Source organism: Thalia democratica, chromosome 7 (genome assembly GCF_965202585.1).
Source record: "Thalia democratica chromosome 7, ktThaDemo2.hap1.1, whole genome shotgun sequence".
In the NCBI taxonomy this organism is placed as follows: domain Eukaryota; kingdom Metazoa; phylum Chordata; class Thaliacea; order Salpida; family Salpidae; genus Thalia; species Thalia democratica.
Genome location: NC_139171.1, coordinates 47,428,305 through 47,448,046, shown reverse-complemented (window position 1 = coordinate 47,448,046; position 19,742 = coordinate 47,428,305). Strand labels below are relative to the sequence as shown.

The 19,742-nt window shown below is 25.0% G+C and overlaps 1 protein-coding gene across 1 annotated transcript; it reads right to left on the bottom strand.

Moving 5' to 3' along the window:
* Window positions 1-16: 16 nt before the first annotated feature.
* Window positions 17-15,014, bottom strand: LOC145841015 (leucine--tRNA ligase, mitochondrial-like). The gene is made up of 24 exons (XM_082948373.1): window positions 14,925-15,014; window positions 13,939-14,040; window positions 13,449-13,577; window positions 13,047-13,138; window positions 10,785-10,845; window positions 10,591-10,680; window positions 10,239-10,289; window positions 8,946-9,038; window positions 8,227-8,334; window positions 7,349-7,477; window positions 7,049-7,094; window positions 6,616-6,723; window positions 6,031-6,104; window positions 4,850-5,088; window positions 4,576-4,677; window positions 4,322-4,459; window positions 3,998-4,104; window positions 3,485-3,614; window positions 2,742-2,850; window positions 1,816-1,938; window positions 1,603-1,680; window positions 1,339-1,450; window positions 939-1,057; window positions 17-438 (listed from the first exon to the last, which is right to left on the bottom strand). The coding sequence occupies exons 1-24, from the start codon at window positions 15,012-15,014 to the stop codon at window positions 229-231; spliced, it is 2,640 nt and encodes an 879-aa protein (XP_082804499.1). The 3' UTR covers window positions 17-228.
* Window positions 15,015-19,742: the final 4,728 nt, after the last annotated feature.

Here is a 19,742-nt window from a genome sequence, read left to right as displayed (position 1 = left end):
TCAACTAAAATAGCTATAAAACTTTGATAAAATAGATTTCGACAAAACAAATGATAAAATTTAATATTTTAGTTATTACGTAATTTTCCTTTTAAACAAAACAACAGGTTTATATAATATAGCAACTAGCTTAAAACAATTGTAAAATTCAAAAACTCGATTTTAATATGTAAATCAGAGATGTCATTAGCTATTGTCTATAAATTTGCCTAAAATAATGTTCTAATGTCAAGCAGCCGTTTTGGTTTTGGGTTTTCTTTTTTTCTTAGGTTCATTAGTAATAAAAGTCAGTACATTGTTCTTGCGACTTGTTTTCAATATTTCCCACCCATTTAAGTGCTTCTGAACTTGTTTATGACCCATGGCTAAATCCACTAAAGCTTGCATATCTAGTTCAGTTTCTTTAGTTCTCACAAAACCACAGTGTTTCCTATTTATCTGAAATGATAACAAAATTGAGTTTAAATAAAATTATTTTTGTTATATTAATAACACTAATACCTAAAATTTTATCAAGTGGAGATTATTCTTAATATAGTTTTATACTTGTATCTTAATATTTTGATTCAATAAAAATTTAAGTGCTTTAGCTATAAGAATATATTAGCTAGAATATTAGATTTTTATAATAATTTCATTTAGCTTTTAAAGAAAAGAATAAAAAAGACTGATAAAAATTTTAGAAATAATTTACTAAAAATAGTTAAAGAACTTCTTTGGTATTAAGTTAGAAATAAAGAAAAAAAACTATATTTTCTTATCTTGACAAATTTTGAAACTAAATGTAACTTATAAATTTAAAGGTGCTATTAAAAGTGTCTTTAGCTTAATATATAATATAGATTTAGAAAAATTAATGTATAAAAATGTAGTTTTACTAAATAAGGAGTAACACCTAAGTTTTATACGTTTCATGTTGAATTAAATCGAAATCTCACTTTAAAATGCCATTTTTTACGCGGTTTCAAATGGTAATCTACAGTCGTAGGCCACTTTTGATCTAAAACCTCGCCAGACCAATCTTGTTCGTTAAAATAGGTCTTCATACCTTTCAACCCTAAAATAAATTATAATTAAGTATGACAACTTAAGGTGCAATTGAACATAAATAATGAAAAAAAAAATAAAGTATTGAGTTGTAGTCAAGGCAAAATAAAACATAATAATTATGATTAATAATTTTTATTAAACTAGTTCAAAGTTGAAATATGTTAATAACTATCAAAAAAATAAAACTTAAATAACAGCTATAAAATGTATAAACCTAAAAATCAAATACTGATAAATTGATAACAGATATTTAAAAATTAATTTCATCCAAACCATGAACAAACAAACCTTCCCAAAGTTCGCTACAATACTGAGGCATCATTGGGGCAGTCATGATAACTTGAACACAAACAGAAATCTCGTAAAACTTACTCTTATTTCGAAGTCCTTCGCTACATTTCTACAAGTAATTTTGTATAAAATATTAACATTAAAAACTTCTCGAGAACTTTTATCATTTACTTACATCAAAAAAAAACATGCTTTGTTAATATACTAGTGGTATATTTGATATAATTCTAATAACGCAAACAGTCATTTGTATAAACTTACGGTCAGGTGATTAGCAAACAGCATCAGTTTAGCGATTGCAATATTCAAAGTGCGAGCTTCTTCCATTAGTTTTGTTACCTAGAAATTTATTTTTCAAACGTATAATAGCAGTAAACCTAAGTTTATGTCAATTAAACTTTTGAAAAATCCAAAGAAAGTTTGATGCAACAAATTTCTAATTAAATATTTATTAAATAATAAATGTAAACCAACATTTGTAATAGTTTCGTTTAATTTTTCAACTAATTCTGCTTCTTCATCTTTTTCATCGTCAGTCATCATCAATTCTTCAGCAGTCAGATTCAATGATCTGGCTTTTAACAGACCACCTACAAACTAAAAAAAGTACGAACACTTTTTATTAAACAAAGTAACTAAAACTTGCCAATATTCCAAAAACAAACATAATTTGCTTCATAGTGAAATCTAGATAACCCTATTAAACTCTTTAGTATAAACAAAAAACTGTTATGGAACAATACTATTTTTGACTAAACTTTCAATTTAGCCAAGTTACATTTTTCTACAACTTTAAATTTACAAGAGGTTGTTATTTCACGTTTTTTAATTCAAAAATTTGTATGAATATCAAAACACAGGTTATATAAATTTGAAGTTTTTAAAATATTTAAGTTTAGCATTCAGCTTTTTATACTAATACAAATTTATTTAATGTTGTGTTTTATACATCTGAAATGAAATGTTTAAACGACGTTTTGTAATAAACTGTTATAGTTTTCGTTTGTATTTTAACTTATTTTTTAAATTGCAACTATATTCTAAAACTTTGTATTGTAAAAAAATGTTTCAACTTTTTCAAATAGACCAAACTTACTTAAACTTCTGAGTTATTATTAATCAACCTTATATTATTTTTATTATGTTGAAAACAAATTAAATATTCAAGAAAATTTCTACCAACAGCAAAATATATTTCTAGTTTTAATTCTTGTTTCAAGTCTATAGTTTGATATTATTTACTATTTTAGTTATTACTTAGTGTCTAATAATGTTATCGTAGACATGACTTTATTATGTTTATTTTTAAAAGTTGGTTGCACTGATGAGCTGTTTGAGCGAAACATTGTTTTCAAAAATTAAATTTTAAACAAAAAAACTTAGTACAAAAAAAAACTAACTTTCCACAATTTCAACTGCCACCTTTTACAGCCCTGAACCACTTCGTTATTGGAATCTTCAGTCCACTGGATGTGTTCTTCGGGAGAGCTCGCAAACAGCACATACAGCCTGGTATGATAAAATATATTGTTTAAACAATACATATTTCGAACACTATAATCGAAGAAAAAAACTATAAGTTTATGTTTGTTTATTGAATATATTTAAATAAATTATAGTATTTCAAATAAGAACAATTAAACATGATTGCTGCTGAAGTAGCAAAAGTATAGATCAAACTTAATTTATGCGTATAGAAGACGGCTAAGTAAGTAGGCTTTATTATTAAAGTTTTGCTAAGTCAAGTGTTCTAACAACATATAATAGTTAGAAATATTTGCCTGTATTAAATGCTTTACGAGTTTTTTTTTATAAAGTATGTTAGCGCAAATTTGATTATCTTTATTTAATATATTTTAACGTTTTTATTAGTTTTTTGCTTTTCTACATAATGAACACCTAAAAACGTGTATAAGCGCATTTTTACACGTTTGAACGACCAATATAAATCAGACATATGATTAAACTTACTAGCGCAATAGGTGATACTACTATAAACTATTAAACTATAATTTAAACTGTTTTTGTAAAGTATTAGCATATGAATAGCTTTAGTAAATTCAAAATTTATAAAAGAATTATTTTTGCAGGCATACATTTTTTTTTAATTTACAAATAAATCCATTAGAATTTTGTTGATAACCGCGAAAGTTGAGAGCCCCATTCTTTGACGATTTGAGAAGGTTCAACACCATTGTACTTGGATTTGCTCATTTTTTCCATGGACTTCAACACAGGTTGGTTTGTTTCTATTTCGACAGTTTCTCCCGTATCTGTTTGGTGTTGATAAGTTTTATTAAATAAGTACTTAAAATGATAGTAAGAGTATTCATATATTAACATTAACAATTCTTTTTTTTTTGTTTACGTTTTTAAGACTATAAAAAGAACAAAAAAAATATTTATTTACATATATACATTAAAACTAGAAAGACATTAAATAACAATTTAGGATTAATTTTAAACAAGAAATTATATTCTATAATATCAACAGTAAAAACATTAAAAAAAATGGGGTTTAATACTTTTTATTAATAAGTGATAGAAAATGAAACAAAAGCTTTTTATCATTTAAACAAATTAATCTTAAAATAAATTTTCATAACTTTTTCAATGTACTAGTAGAAAGAAAAACTAAACTATTTAAAGCTTAAACCTCTACAGGTAGAAACTTCATTTCGTTTAAGATATTTTCCACTCACAGAAGATTTGTAAGTTAAGCCCTTTATTAACCCTTGTGCTAAAATCTTCTTAAAGGGTTCCCTAAAGCAAATGTTCAAAGATTTAAACATTAATAATTAATTCGTTTAATATACTTGTTTTAAAAGTGAAACAATAAAGTATGTTGACGTGTTAACTTATTCTAACTAACATATAAAACTTAACTATGCTTTCAAAGTCATTTTGTTTTAGTTTAAAGTATTTTTAAAACAAACAATTTTTTTAATAAAAAACGTTGATTATCAAAACTACATCAAACCTGTGTTTCAACATTCCTTGATCAACACAGAAATGGTTAAAAAATCTGGCAAACACCAAATGTAAGACAGCGTGTTCAACTCCGCCTATGTACAAATCCACAGGCATCAGTTTATTTGCTAACTCAGCAGAAAACGGCCTGCATTGGAAAAATATATCAGTAAGTACAGGCAGCAATACTTTTAAATTCTCGATAATTTTATGTATTTTTTTAGGTATGCTGAAGTAGCTCATGTTTAAAAAAACAAAACTAACTCTGTCGTGTTGTGAGGGTCGGTGAAGCGCAAAAAGTACCAGGAAGAATCGACGAAAGTGTCCATCGTATCAGTTTCACGTTGAGCGTGTTTATTTCCACACCTGTCATGTAACGGTATAAAATAAAACTAAAATAAAAATATAAAAAACAAAGTATTTTGTAAGTATCTACACCACATAGTGTTTATTGAAATTTTAAACCGTTGAAAGCTCTAAGCAAGTAATTCATATTATCTTGTATTATTACAAAAAAATGTTAAAAGATTTCTCCTACTTTGGACATTCTACCATTTTCCACTCGTCCAAGCTCTCACCGTACGGCGGCATGACGACCGGCAAGTTATTGTCGACCACGGGGCCGCAGTCGGGGCAGTTTATCACGGGTATGGGGGTTCCCCAGCGACGCTGTCGGGAAATCAGCCAATCGCGAAGCTCCAAGCTGATCATCTCGCCCGTGCACTTGCCCATTGCAATTAGGTTCTTCACCGCTTCTTCTCTGGACACTTCGCTGTTCTGAGAAATTGATAAATAATACCGGTTTTAATAGAATAAGAAGTTAAAATAATATAACTTTAACAAAAAATTAATATAAAAGAAGAATAGAAAGTATGGAAGAAATATAAAGTTTGAAAGTTATTTATTGACATTTTTAAAATATTAAAAAAAATATCAAAACAGTTGCAGGTATAAACTTTACCTAATTTTTTTTAATGGCCGTAAGTGTAGAATAACTAAACTGTAGCTCATTCTAATATTTATACTTATACTTCTTTCAGTAAAGATTCAGTAAAAAAAAAAATTTAATTGTATCTGACATAAAACTTATTAGAAAAACCTAAGATCATTAATAATAAAAACTTTTTATTTTATTTCTTCATCACCAACATTAATAAGTACAAACTCTAATTAAAAAAAAAAAGGTTTTACTCTGTAAATTTTCATCAAGCTTCTTCAAAATTAAACCAAAACTGTTATTTGATGACTAGCAAGTTTTAATTTACATTAGTGCATACATTTAAATACTTTGATTGTTCTTTATTTTTCTAGTCTTTGAAAACATCTACAAAAATAATTAATATCGTTACTAATATTCTAAATTATTATTTATCTGTATAATAATCCACACCATACTCAAGTAAAAAAAAACTTTAACTTTTAAGAAAATAAAAATGATAACTTTATAATTATATTTTCTGACTTGAAACTTTTAATTAAACATGTTTCATTGAAAAATTTTTAAAAAAGTAACTCGAAATAATCATCTACTTAATTATACTGTGTTCAATCAATTTTGATTTCAGTGAACAACTATGCACTGCACACTTTTTAAATTTAAGGATTACTTATTTAGCATACAAGTGGAATTATTTTAAACCTTTAAAGCTGTGTAACAAAATATACATATAATTCGTAAATGTGTTTTTTAATTGACAAAAATAATTATAAAATACTTACTGAACTTTCATCTTCATAAGGCAAATTGTTTATAACTGCTATGTTTTTGTCATGCTCACAAACCATAGGAATTCCTTAAAAATATAATAAAGTTACCTTTATTTTTTAACTTCTATAACTGCTGAATTTAATTGTCAGTAAGCTATTTATCATAACATATTATCTAAATAAGATATTTATAAATGTTTGCTAAATATTTTGATGATCTTTTATTAAATATATAATTCAATGTTAAATTACACTTTAAAAGCTATTATTTATCAATTCCTGACATTTTACCTTTTTCAAAGGTTCTACCAATCGGTATTCAATACTGTACTTAAAATAATGTCTAAAGCTATTATAATTAGCTTAACTTAAAGTTGGATTTCAGTGCAAATTAGTGTTAGACTGTAAATTTGTAAATGATACTTAAGCATAATACCTAAAACAAATATTTTGAAAGCTAAAAACTTTTTACTTTATTTCAAATACAGCTGTTTCCAAGCATGAAAAGAAAACTTTACCTTTATTTTTTTACTAAAGTTAAATTTGTGTATAATGTAATTAAAACAGAAAATAACCAAGAATATGCAAAAATCAAACCTACAGACGGTCTTGCACGTTGGTATTTTCTCAAGTGGTTTGTAAATACCAATGGAATCTCTTGATTGGTAATAGGATTTATAACTCTTACTCCAGCCAAAAGTTTTTCTAAATTTAACTTTATTTACAATCTTAAGCTTACAGTTCTAAAACTATAGTACTCTCTTTTTTAAAGCTTGGATATAGATTATCTAAATAAAAAACATTTGAAAACCACTTAAAAAAAGTATACATATCTTATTTATAGTAATTTTTATTGACTTTTTTTTTAGTTGTAAGTAACTTCAAGAATAAATCTTAAATTTTTGGTAGAAGTTAAAAAAACTAGTTTACAGTGTAAATACTTGTAAAATTTTTACGTATATAAAAAAATTAAAGCACAACTTTTATTTTTTAGCTATTCTTAATAAACTTAAAGGACAAGAAAATTAACCATCTAATTCATCATGGCTTCCTGGTATTTTTATTTTTTCAGCTCCCTGTAGTTAAGTTAGTAAAGTTATGCATTAAAATAACCTAGCGTTATCAACAAAAAGTATAACTTTTTTTTTTTTTAAACTTTTTAGCTATATACGAGAACAACTAAGTAAGAATTTAATACTTAATTTTTAGTAAACAGTTTTATTATTGGTAAAATCAATAAAAACAATTATTAGTATAGTAATTTAATATTTGAAACTAATATATCAAAAAACGTCTAAGACCAATAAAACAAATTTCAGATCAAACTAACAGCTTTCGAGACAACATTGTAGAAATCCTCACCCCTGATCGAGTTCAGATTGATGTGAGTACATTTGTTCAGCAGTTCAGGGTGAGAACAATATACTGGAAGTTGCACATCGCTGCAATTATTTTCAACCTATGATGTTACTTAATTTGTTAAAACAGAAAATCACGCTTGTTTAAAAACATTATTATTTGAATAATTATTTTAAAAAAGGTTTTTACTTAAAACTCATGAAAGATGTCAATGTTAATCGTTAAAATAGTTTTGATAGATTTTGAAGTCACAGAAAACAGCAAAAAGACAAAAATTTAAATATTCCTAAAAGGTCTTTAATATTAATCAAAACAAGGTTCTAAAAAAATCAACTTAGAATTAATTAATACTTCACGTAACAACGTGTAATTATTTTACTTATTAGAAACATGAGTCTAACGCATAGAAATAATTGTAAGTAAATTTTTTTGTGAATAATATACAAAAAAAATATACAAACAAAACTTGAAACGTTAAAACTCTTTTCGTAGATTTATACAAGATGGGCAGCGTAAAAAACTTTTTAAATACTACGTACAACTTTGGTAAAAACAAATAAAACTATATAATTAGAATTTGTTCTATAAAAAATGTATTTTTTATCTAAATAGTAGGCCGAATAACATTAAATCTGTAACAGATGGTAAGAGAAGCATTTTATTTCATATAGATCTTTCTTTACTTTAGTACTTTTTAAATAAATTTCCAAGTTGTAAAAAAATGTAGTCAAATACTTTTAAGTAAAATATTTCGTTCTAAACTTAAACAGTTAAAACAAAAAAATAAATAAAACAAGGGAAAAAAATTGGTTTAATACTGATTATACAGTTGCAATAATGAATAAATACCTTAACATTGAACAACACTTCATAACCGTCTACCGTTCCAATCCAGTTTTTCTGCAAATCTCTGATTCCAGCTATTTCTTCAACTTCATTCATTGAGTCAAGTAAAGACTGAAATAAAATAAGTAGTGCAAAACTTTTGTAGAATTATAATGTCGGTGTGTTGTGTAAGAATGCAATTTTAAATTGTTTAAGTTATTTTAAAGAGAATGGAAGTTTATTTTTGTTTATCTAAAAAATTATTCGTAGAGTACTTTGAATAAAAAACAATTGCCTAAAAGTCAACCACTAATGTGCTTTTTTTTCCTTTAAACAAAATTGTTTAGTAAAAAACTATTTTAACTTTTTTTTCTTATTAAAAAGTTAAATGTTTGTTTAACACATTTACCCATGTTGTTACCAATTTATCTTTTAACAGTTGAATTTTTTTTAATTTAACATACTACAGCTGGTGAATATTAAAAAACAAAGGTTTATTGTAAGAACAAACTAAAAAACGTAAAAGATAAAAATTGAAAAACTTTTAATTTAACATTGACTATTAAAATAATTTGATTCATTGAATAAAATATTTAACTATTCAAAAATTTATAACTTAACAATCTATAGTTGGTGAATATAAAAATACAGGATAAACTTGTTAGAAGAACAAGCTTTGAAAAAATTAAAAGGAAAATCAAAAGCCTTTTCAATCAAAAAATTAAATAGTAAACAAAAAAAACTTGTGCATATGCAGTTTGCTTTAGGAACCACTGATTGAGCCATTTTCTTTCAACCTTTGCTCCAGAGCGCCAGGATAGCCCGTCTTCATCAACCTACAATGTTGTAATATTTTGTACTACTATATTACGGGCATGAAGGACCACTTTTGTCACAATTTGATTTATTTTTATATAGTATTAACCAAGCTACAAGATGATTTTTACAGATTTTATAAGTTCAAAAAAAATTTTGAGATAAAGCAGGTCAAAGTTGAAGGCAACAATAGGTTCCTTATGGGAGGCGCAAACTAAAACAGCAAAAAAAAAAAGACTATTTCACTAAAAATCTATCTTCTCCTACGTTTTTCGAAATAACTACATCAAACTTGCAGGAAATGTTCCTTGCAATATTTATAAAATTATATCGGAAATAATTTTGAAAAATAAAAAAATAAATTATATACAAAAAAACATTTTATTTTTATTTTTTTGTTATTAAATTTCTATTTTTTAACTTTTTAAATTTTGTTCCAACAGAATTTTCTAAATAATGCAAGGAACATTTCCTGAAAATTTGAGGTAGTTATCTCAAAAAACACAGGAGAAGATAGATTTTTATTGATTTCTAGTTAATCGTCTATTGTAGTCTTTGACTTCGACCTGCTATATCTCAAAAATATTCAGAATTTTAATAATCTGTAAAAAGCAACTTGTAGCTTAATTAAAACTCAATAAAATAAGACTAAATTGTGAAAAAGGTGATTTACACCCCTATGCCTTAAATACTGTTTAAAATCTAGTCGTAATTTGTACAAGATAGTGTTGAAATAATTAAAAGAACTAAAATACACTACATAAAGTTTAAAAAGAGAGTATGAAATTTTTTAGTTGTTTTATAAAGTACGGTACTACTTTTTGATAATAATAGGCTGAAAATTTAAGATAAGATAGTTTAAAAGTAAGGCAGAAAGTATGTTTTTATAATTTTTGATTTAATGATCAAGTACAAAGTTTAAAATGTTTTGAAACCAACAACAAATGCTTAAAAGTATAGTATAAAATTCAAAAAATACTAATGAAACAATTTTTGATTCATTCAATTAAATAACAACTTACAAAACTTCATTTATTTATTTATTGTTATCAAACCTTGGATAAAAAAAAAAAAAAAAAAAAAGCTTGAATGTTATTTTTTGCACAATGTTGTTCCAAATTATATTAAATTATACTTCACAAGCGGGATCTGACCCACAAGCTGTGGTTCAGCAAGATTAATAATTTTTATTCTACAACAATTTGAAACGTAGCACTTACTTGCTCATCAGCTAACACGGTTTTATCAACTGGGTCCCAATTTACTGCAGCCTAAAAAAATATGTAAAATTTACTTGCTTAATAAGAACAAAAAACAAGCTTAACTTAATGTAGTTACTGAACTAATATTAAATCGAAAAGGAAAATATAAAGACTTTAAAGATTTTATAAAGTAACTGAAGACAACTTATTCGAGAAAACTTTATTTGATTTTTTCTTAAACTAATTTAGTTTAAACACTTTTAACTATAAGCACTAATGCATAACTGGTGGCGAATTATAACTTATTTTAATAGTGTTTTTATTTAGTTCAAAGTTTATTATGTGTATTTCAGCATTATCTAATACTTACTTCTGACTTGTATGCTAGGCCTTTCTCAAACATTTTGACAAACAAGTGTTGTGTCCATTTAAAGTAATTCGGATCACAAGTTGATATTTCCTAATTAAATTTTATTAATGTTTTAAAAAACAGTAAAGTAAAATTCTAAAGTTAAAAAAGGATAGAGTCCAAGTAATGTAAGCGAAATTATTAAACAAACTTACTTTATCCCAATCAAAGAAAAGATTCAGATCTTGTAATTGCTGTTTCATATTCTCAATGTTTCTGAGTAATAAAATAAATATTTTTAAACTATATTTACAAATAAGATAATAATATAGTTATTATAATAGTGAATCTAAATACAAAAAATAAGTGAATATATAATAATATATATAGTAATTACTTTTAAATATTTTTTCAGATATTGAAAAAATCTACAGCGCTAATATTAAAAGTATAAATAACTACCTATAATTGAAACATTCTTTCTAAAATGTTTATACTACTAGTAGTAGTAGTAGTAGTAGTAGTAGTCTAAACTAATTTTAATAAAAAAAACACTTTAATTAAGCATATCCGCAGGTGTAAAACTTATGCACATCAATATATATTTGTTACTTAAGTCAAAATAAATAAAAAATTAAAATTCAGTTCTGTTTAATAAATAATGAACTAAGGGTTCTTGGTGTTATTGACAATTGCTAAAAGCATGTGTCAATGCTCTATCTAAAGTCCTCATACAAACTCATAGATATTTCAAAACTTTAAAATTAAAACATCAACAGTATAAAAACACATTTGTAATAAAAAAGTATAGTAAGCAATTAAAGTTAAAACCCTGTTTTGCCTGTCAAACATTTTTTTTCAAAAAAATAAACAGCTTTAAGCATATACGTACATATACTCATGGTTGCCACTGATCAAGCTGAGAAAAATTTCCTGACTTTTCCTGACTTTTTCCTGACTTTTTACCTAATTTTCCTGACTTTTCTAAATCAAACTCTTAAATTAAACTTATTCTAAAATACACAATCTAACACTTGAAACTATATAAAGCTTTCAATCTGATTTTAATACAGGTTAAAAGCAACAGTTTTTTGCTGAATTCTATCATCAAACTTCCAGTACATCACTTAAACCATCTGTGTATGATTGATGTTTGTAATAAACAGCTCTATCCGCAAAATACTTGTATAATTACCTTATAAACACTGCTTGTCTGAAAAAAGACACATTTTTTTAGCATTTTCTAGCATAAATGTATCTAGATAAACAAACCACATATAAGGAACTTTTACAATTAAAACCTTAAATCAATAAGGAACTTTCACAACTCAAACCTTAAAACAATAACGAACTTTTACAGTTAAAACATTCAAACAATAAAGAACTTAATAAATACTGTTTTTTTAAATGTATGTACTAAAGTATATTTTCTCCATATTTTTATTAGCACTTCAACCTCTTCATCTAATGAAGATATGGTTTCCTTCATCTGAACTGTACTCTGCTTCATTTTCTTGGCAGTTAAAACCATTTGCCTCGTTTTATTTAAATCGCTCTCATCTGCTGCCCCTACACTTGATGAAGAGAATCATTTCTCTAAATCAAGCCACAACTTGTGGGCTTCATTTCTTTTCTTTTGGCACTCATTTATTTTTACTTTCATTTATAAGTATTCCCTCTTATCATTTAGTATAAAATTTGTAACAAATAAATATACTCTTATTTACTTTAAAAACTTAAGTTACTCTACAAAAAATATAAATAATAAGTAAACTTAATCTTGGCATATACCTCTCTTATAACTTATTTTATAAATTTAAACAACTTTGAAAAAATTGTAAAGAGATAAAGTATACACATCAACTTGTTAAATAAAATACTAAACTAACTGCTTAGTTAGAAAGAACTCAATTATTTACTTAAACAAAAAAAACTTTGATTCTAAAATTATGCTAGATAAACTTTTGTGTATATATCAAAGTTTCTCTATGGAAGAGTCCTTGCTACAGATCATCAATACTAAAAAGCTTACAAAATCTGCTTGTTCAAGTAGGGTACTTGTTCAATATGTTAATAGAAAATTTTTGCAGTTTTGTAAAGGATATTTTACAAATTTATACCAGATGAAGGCATTGAAAATAAAATTAAATATTTTTGTAAATTTCTAGGAAAATTTTTAAATTTTTACTGACTTTAAAGGACTTTTATTTAATTTTTACCATTTGAAGGCTTTTGGAAAACAAGGAATTTTGTAAATTTAAACTGACAAAATCTGACTTTTTTTTAAATTTTATCAAATTTCCTGACTTTTTTTCAAAACCCCCCATTTTTTCCTGATTTTTCCTGACTTTTGTCATTTCTTTAAATTTTTCCTGACTTTTCCTGACCGAGTGGCAGCCCTGTATACTTCTGATATACATCTTAGTCCTAACTAATACCATCTTATTTATATGTTTACACATACTTAATAAACTTACGTTTTAGTCCATTCAGCCGGATTCAATCCATGGTTTATAGCAGCATTTTCTGCAGGTAAACCAAAAGAATCCCAGCCCATTGGATGAATGACCTATTTAGTATTTAAATTTTTTATATCTTATAAATTACTTTAGTTTAAAAAAGTATAAAGCTTAAAATTCAACCTTGAACATATTATGTGATATTACATATATATTAAATTTTATTTAGGTTATATATAGTTTTTGTTTATAAAACATCATGAAAATCTTAATTCAACAAGACAAACTATATACTAATAATTTACTTGATAATAAACAAAACTTTTTTTTTACAGCTCAACTTAAAAAAAGTTTCTTATAGTAGTTAAAAAAAATAAAAATAGTAAAAATCAAAAACAACTATAAGACTTATTATCTTACTAGTTTTCCTTTCATTCGATGGTAGTGAGCCATTACATCACTGATAGTATAAACTCTCACATGACCCATATGTAGAGAACCGGATGGATATGGAAACATAGACAAGCAGTAAAACTTCTCTTTGTCAGTCTTTAAATAAAATATTAAGGTAACAAAACAACAACTGTTGATAAAACTGAGTTATACTGTTACTTGAGTTTTTGGCTTAAAAAGAGAGTAATAATTTTAGAAATGTATAATTACTAGGATAAGCCTCATTTTAGTTATTAAAAACAATACAAACATTAAACAAACAAGTTTAAGTTATTTAATCGATATATAAATAATTGTCATTTTTATACTTAATTTTGAAATTTTAAATTATATTGAAGTTTTGTGAGTACAAAAGTAAAGCAGTGAAGTAAGTCTTTATGAAAAATAATATCTGTGAACTAAAATATTTTTTACTACTAAAGTTTTATAAAATTATACTCTCAAACATATAACATACATCATATTTATTGCTTTCAGAAATTTCTTTCATTCTTTTGGACAGTCTTTTACTCCAATGCTCTTCAATTTCAATTCGATTTGTTCGCTTGTATGTATTATCCTTAATTTTTTTTATTTGTGTAACAACTTAGATAACCAAATTATATTTTAAAATAGTTAAGAGGAGTGAAACTTTTTGTACAACTTTTATAAATAAATATTATGTTACAATATTATTGCAAAGAACGTTATAAAAATAATTATGTTTTTTATTCAATTTATAAACTTGATTGTTTTCGGCTTCATATTTATACTTTTACTTAATTTCTGATGAAAAAATAATTAAATGTACTCATTCACTTTTTACTACGTAGTAGAGAATTTAAAACACTTTTCAAATTTAAACATGGTTTAATTTATTCTTATAGAATATTTAAATACTAATTATAGATTACAAACAACAAAGTTTTAGTTAGTGGTGTACCATATCTGGTCATAGCTTGCTATGATCTGGATCCAACCAAAATTTAATAAAGAAAAAAAAAAAAAGAATCTTGTTTCACCTGGATTTTAACTTGAAAAAAAGTTCTATCTGCATCTAGTTGGTTATCAATTTAGATTTAAGATCTTGACCTGGCTCAACTTTTTTTTTATCTAGCTCAGCTAGATCTTGATATTTCTTTAAAACTAAGAACAAGAATCTTTTTTTCAAATCAAAACTTAGTTGGATTCTGATGTTAGCAAGCAATGTTAAATAAGCTAAAAGTCTTTTAACAATGAAAGTATAAAATATCAGAAACATGTAGAAAATTTTTATTAATGTTGCTAAATTTAATTGTTTTGATGATCTTGTATTGATCTTTGTATAAAAATTGTTCAATATGTACAACTATAAGTATTTTATACTTCAGTTTTAAAGTTTTATAGTACTCAATTTGTATAACTACAATTATTTTAAAAGATATTATTTTATTTTAATAGAATGGTTAAAATGCTCAAACATACCCAAACTTTAGTTTCATTGTAGATGTTCCTCCATGAAAAACGAATTACAGGTTGAAGCAATCTGTTTTCTTTCAGTAGCTTAATTAACATTATCTAAAAATTTAATGATTATAGCAATAAATACAAATAGAATGCAAGGAATTGAAAAATAATGATTCAAATATAAAGTTATTATTATTTAAAATATTACAAACAACTTGTGGAAAGGAAATTAAAAAAAAACATTGACAGTCTTTTAGATTTAAGTTGAAAATATTTGTTTACTAATTTTTATTTTAGTAGTGAGAAAATTTAAGAATTAAAAAATATGTCTTTACAAGTTGTTTTTAGTTTTATAAAGACTATATTGATAAAGTTTTGAAACAATGGAAAAAAAAATTAGCAAGAGATATTTTTTAGTTTAATACTCTTTTTTGCCTTTATAGTCTAGGCCTTCCGTTAGGAACTTACTGAACTCCCTGACTTTGATTGCTTATATCTCAAAAGTTACTTTTAATTTAAAATTATTAAAACACATCTGGCAGCTTTATTTTAAACCAGAGTTACCACACACTCAGGATATTTTGAATTTTAAAAAACTGATGATATTTTGTTTTTCTAACTCAGGCTGATGCAGGATAGTTGTGTTTTTTTTATAGAAAACTAAAGATAGTTTTAATATTTAAAAAAAACTTCAGGAAAGATTTTTTTTTCAATGAGATTTAGTTGAATTAGTTTCCATACTTTGTTATTTTATAACCAATTTTGTTGGAAACCCTGATTATTAAAAAAACAAAAAGGATTTGAAAAAAAACTTTGGATGACTCAAGATAGTTTTAGGTCACTCAGGACATATTTTTTGACAAAGAATGGCAACCTGTAAAAAGTTAAATTTAAAATTATTAAAGAAAATGTTTTACCCTTATGGCCTTATTCAGGGTTGCCACTCGTTTTTTCAAAATTTTTTCCGGGATTTCCAAATTTCTTCCAGGTTTTTAAAAGTAAACATTTTTGGGTCTATTTTTAGTTTTAAGTTAATTTCAATAAAAGAAACTGTGTGGAATAGTACAAAAACATTTAAAAGATGCTATAAAGTTACTTTCAATGTGTTTTTTAATAAAAATTTTTTGATGATGACAATAAATCTTATTTATATGATAGATTTTTTGTGTCAAATTGAAATTTTAGTACTGAAAATGTTAAAATTATTAAAAATTCCAGGTTTTCCCAGGTTGTTTTTGCCTAAATTGTCAAATTCCAGGTTTTTCAAGGTTTCCAGGTAAAGTGGCAACCCTGCTTATTATATTTATTCAACACATCATTAATTTTAAAAAATAATTCTATAAATTTAAGCTTTTTAATACGCCAATCTACCAAGATGGATTTAATTTTAAACTTTGCTATTTAAATAAGGGAAAGCAAATTAAATTTAAACTTTATTAGTATTACTCAAAATATTAACTATTGTTCTAAAAAAACAAGTACAGAGTTTATATGAAAAACTAATACTTTTTACTATTATACAATATAGTAGCATATAGCAAAGCGTTTTTGTAGATGAGTTGTAGTTTTTTAGAACAAATTTTATTAGTACAGTGCTTATTCACTTATCCGGACTTCACTTATCCGGATGCTCACTTATCCGGACAGTTTTGGTCAGTATAAAATTCAAAAAAATTTTAATATTAAACACTAACATTTTGGTATGATAAAAATATTTAAGTTTTCATGGTTTAAGAAAATTTTAAGTGATTTTATAAATTTCACAATTTTGTTAATTATAATGAGTTATGATACTACTACAGATAACATTTTATCTTTTTTTCAAAACTAGTTTAGTTATCAAAAATTTAGTTTACTTATTAGATTATTTTTTAGCTAATTATCAGTGTCAGCCAAAAACCACGGCTAAATAAGTTTCACAACTCTGCTTTTTTCTGCTGAAAACCTGAAAAAACTATAAATATAAAATAAACGTCTATTATTTCTTATTTTAGTAAAACTTCCAATAAAAACTAGTTTGTTAGGAGTGACATGTTTCTGTCAAATTGACTTTAAACTTAGTCAAAGTTTTTTGTTTTTTTTTTATGTTTGTTTTTTTTTGCTTAAAAAGTTCTTTTTGAGAGAGAGAGAGATAGGTTTACATTGTTTTTTGTTTTTAAAGATAAATTTAGTTTATATTTTCTCTTAAACAAGAATTAATTTGTCTTTGTAATTAATAGTTAGGGTAGGTGGTATTACAAATGATGAATTTTACTTGCTTGACCCTCAAAAAACGTATATTTTTGCAGAGTGTTAGTAAGTCTGTTTTTTTTCTAACTTAGATTAATAAATTAGTTAACTTAAATTTTAGCTATTATTAATTATTATATGTTACTCACAATTAATATGTATTTGTTTTTACCATAACACCTTTATTATGCATTGCATTATATGCAGCAGCTATATTATTATATTATAAGATTGATTTTTTCTACTTATCGGTATTTTTAGTTATCAGGACATGTTTAAAAAGAAATCTTGCCCAATGTGTCCGGATAAGTGAATAAGCACTGTATAATCGTTTTGAAGTCTTTAGCTAATTAAAGTAAATGATTTAAATTTTATACAATGAACTTACTCTAAAACATGATGTTTAAGAAGAAAATGTGGTTGTGTCTATGGTAAACCATGATCTTAATGGTCAACATTGATAGTAATGGATTTAATTAGAATTGGGTTCTATTTTTAAATTTTCAATTAATTCTATTTACTTGTGTTTATTGCATTATTGTTTTTTATATATTAAAAACATAAAAATAAAATAATTTTGTAAAGCTCAATAACTTAAAGATCAAAAGACTCATTGACAATAGACTAGCTGAATTTAGCTCGAGAGCATTTTTTAGGGATTTTATAAAAATGTCCAAACTTAAAACTCAATTATTTTCCTTATCTTAATAGCTAAATATAAAAAAAATTATTCCAGAGAACGGTCCTTTGTTATTTTTATAAAATTCCTAAGAACGCTGCTCTCAAGCTAAGTTCACGCTCATTGACAATAGTCTAACCATGGGGAATTATTTGTTTTTTTGCTGCTTTTAAATATCTTATATCATTCAATCAAGAAATATAGTAATAACATTCCCTACGCTAAAACTGTTTTTAAAACCCTAACTTGAACCAGATCAGCAAACAAGTAAGTTTTAGTTTTAAGCAGTTAACCTTCATAGTGATTTTGATAGTTTGCATTAGTAAAAAATTATGTCTAAATTTAGAGTTTTTAACTTTGAAACTAAGTTACGATTAAAAAAAAAGCATTTTTATTATTTTTATTTGTTTGTGGTTTACTTTTGGCAAATGCAACTTAAACAGATATAGATAGACATAATACTAATTAAGCATTAGTATATTTTATATAAGCTGAGGAACTGTCAGATAAACATGTTATGATAAATTTTTTTTTGAACCTATTATTGTAACTAATAAACTATTGTTGTGTCGGCTGCAAATCTAAGGCGCTTCTAGTTGGCTTATATTTATTTACATTTTTAATAAGGTTTTAAGTAACAAGTTTTTCTTTTTCGGTGTATTTTTTTATATATTTGTATAAGGGAAAAGGTAAAGAACATAGTTTTCAAAAGTTAGCCATTTAAGTACCACCATAAGGCCATAATTTAAAACTAATATATACTAGATATTAGTACTAAAAAGCAATAAAAGCTGCAAAAAGCGAGGCAAAATATGTAACTATACTAAATTTTCAAGAGCTGATTTAACAGCATAAAAAGGTCTTAAGCGTAGTATACATTCGTTTTTTTGTGACATAAGGCCATATTTTTTTTAAATTTCTAGAAAGGAGTCCTTATGAAAAAGTTTGAAAACCTTAATATAGATGATCTTATTGTAATATTGCTGTATTATCATTTTATGCTACCTGATAATGTTGTGAATGAAAAAAAAGTAGAAACCTTACAATAACAGCAGAGCACTATTGTTTATCAAACGACAAAAAAGTGATCAAAAAGTTGGGCTGAATATTCTACACATGTGTCGCTGATTGGCTGATCTATTTTCATAGAGATAAAACTTATCAACCGTAAATTTTGATGCTATTTATCATATTTTGGAGCTATAAGTTGTTACAAGTTAGCAAAAGACTTAGTTTAAAATTCAAAAGTCTGTTCTCAAATTTTAAACCTTACTAGTTTCAGAAATTTGTATACAATTTAACTGTAATACATCTGTAGGATAAGAAAAAATTATTAAATAATAATTTAACTTAGGATTATTTATTTTTACTGCTAATATAAGATTATGAGTGGTGGGGTTCATTATTTTGGTTTAAAAATTCACAGTAATTACCTAGGATTAAGTTGCACCAATGTCAAGCTGAAATTATATTGAATTTAATGTCTTTCTAACTATTATTTTAGGCTAAAAATCAGTGTTTTATGCTAACTATGTTTAGCCTGAAATATACTTTGTTTTAAACAAGATTTAAATACATAGTGAGAATAAAATTTATTTATGACAAACTAAAGTATTCAATTGATTATGTTTTACAATATCATAATCAATATAAAAAATTGAAAAGATTTATTTGCTTAATATTGTTTAATAAAAGCAACTATATATTTAAGTTTTATTAATTTATGATATATAACTCAATTTATGTACTTATAAATATAATTTTTTAGCCAAAAATTATAGTTAAGAATACATCAAATACAATATAATTTCAATTAGATATTGGTGCAACATCATACTAGATAATTATCAAATTCACATTGGCTTTTATGTAATAAAATATATATAGGATTGCCACACACTAATGAGCTCAGAGAAATTTCAAATAAT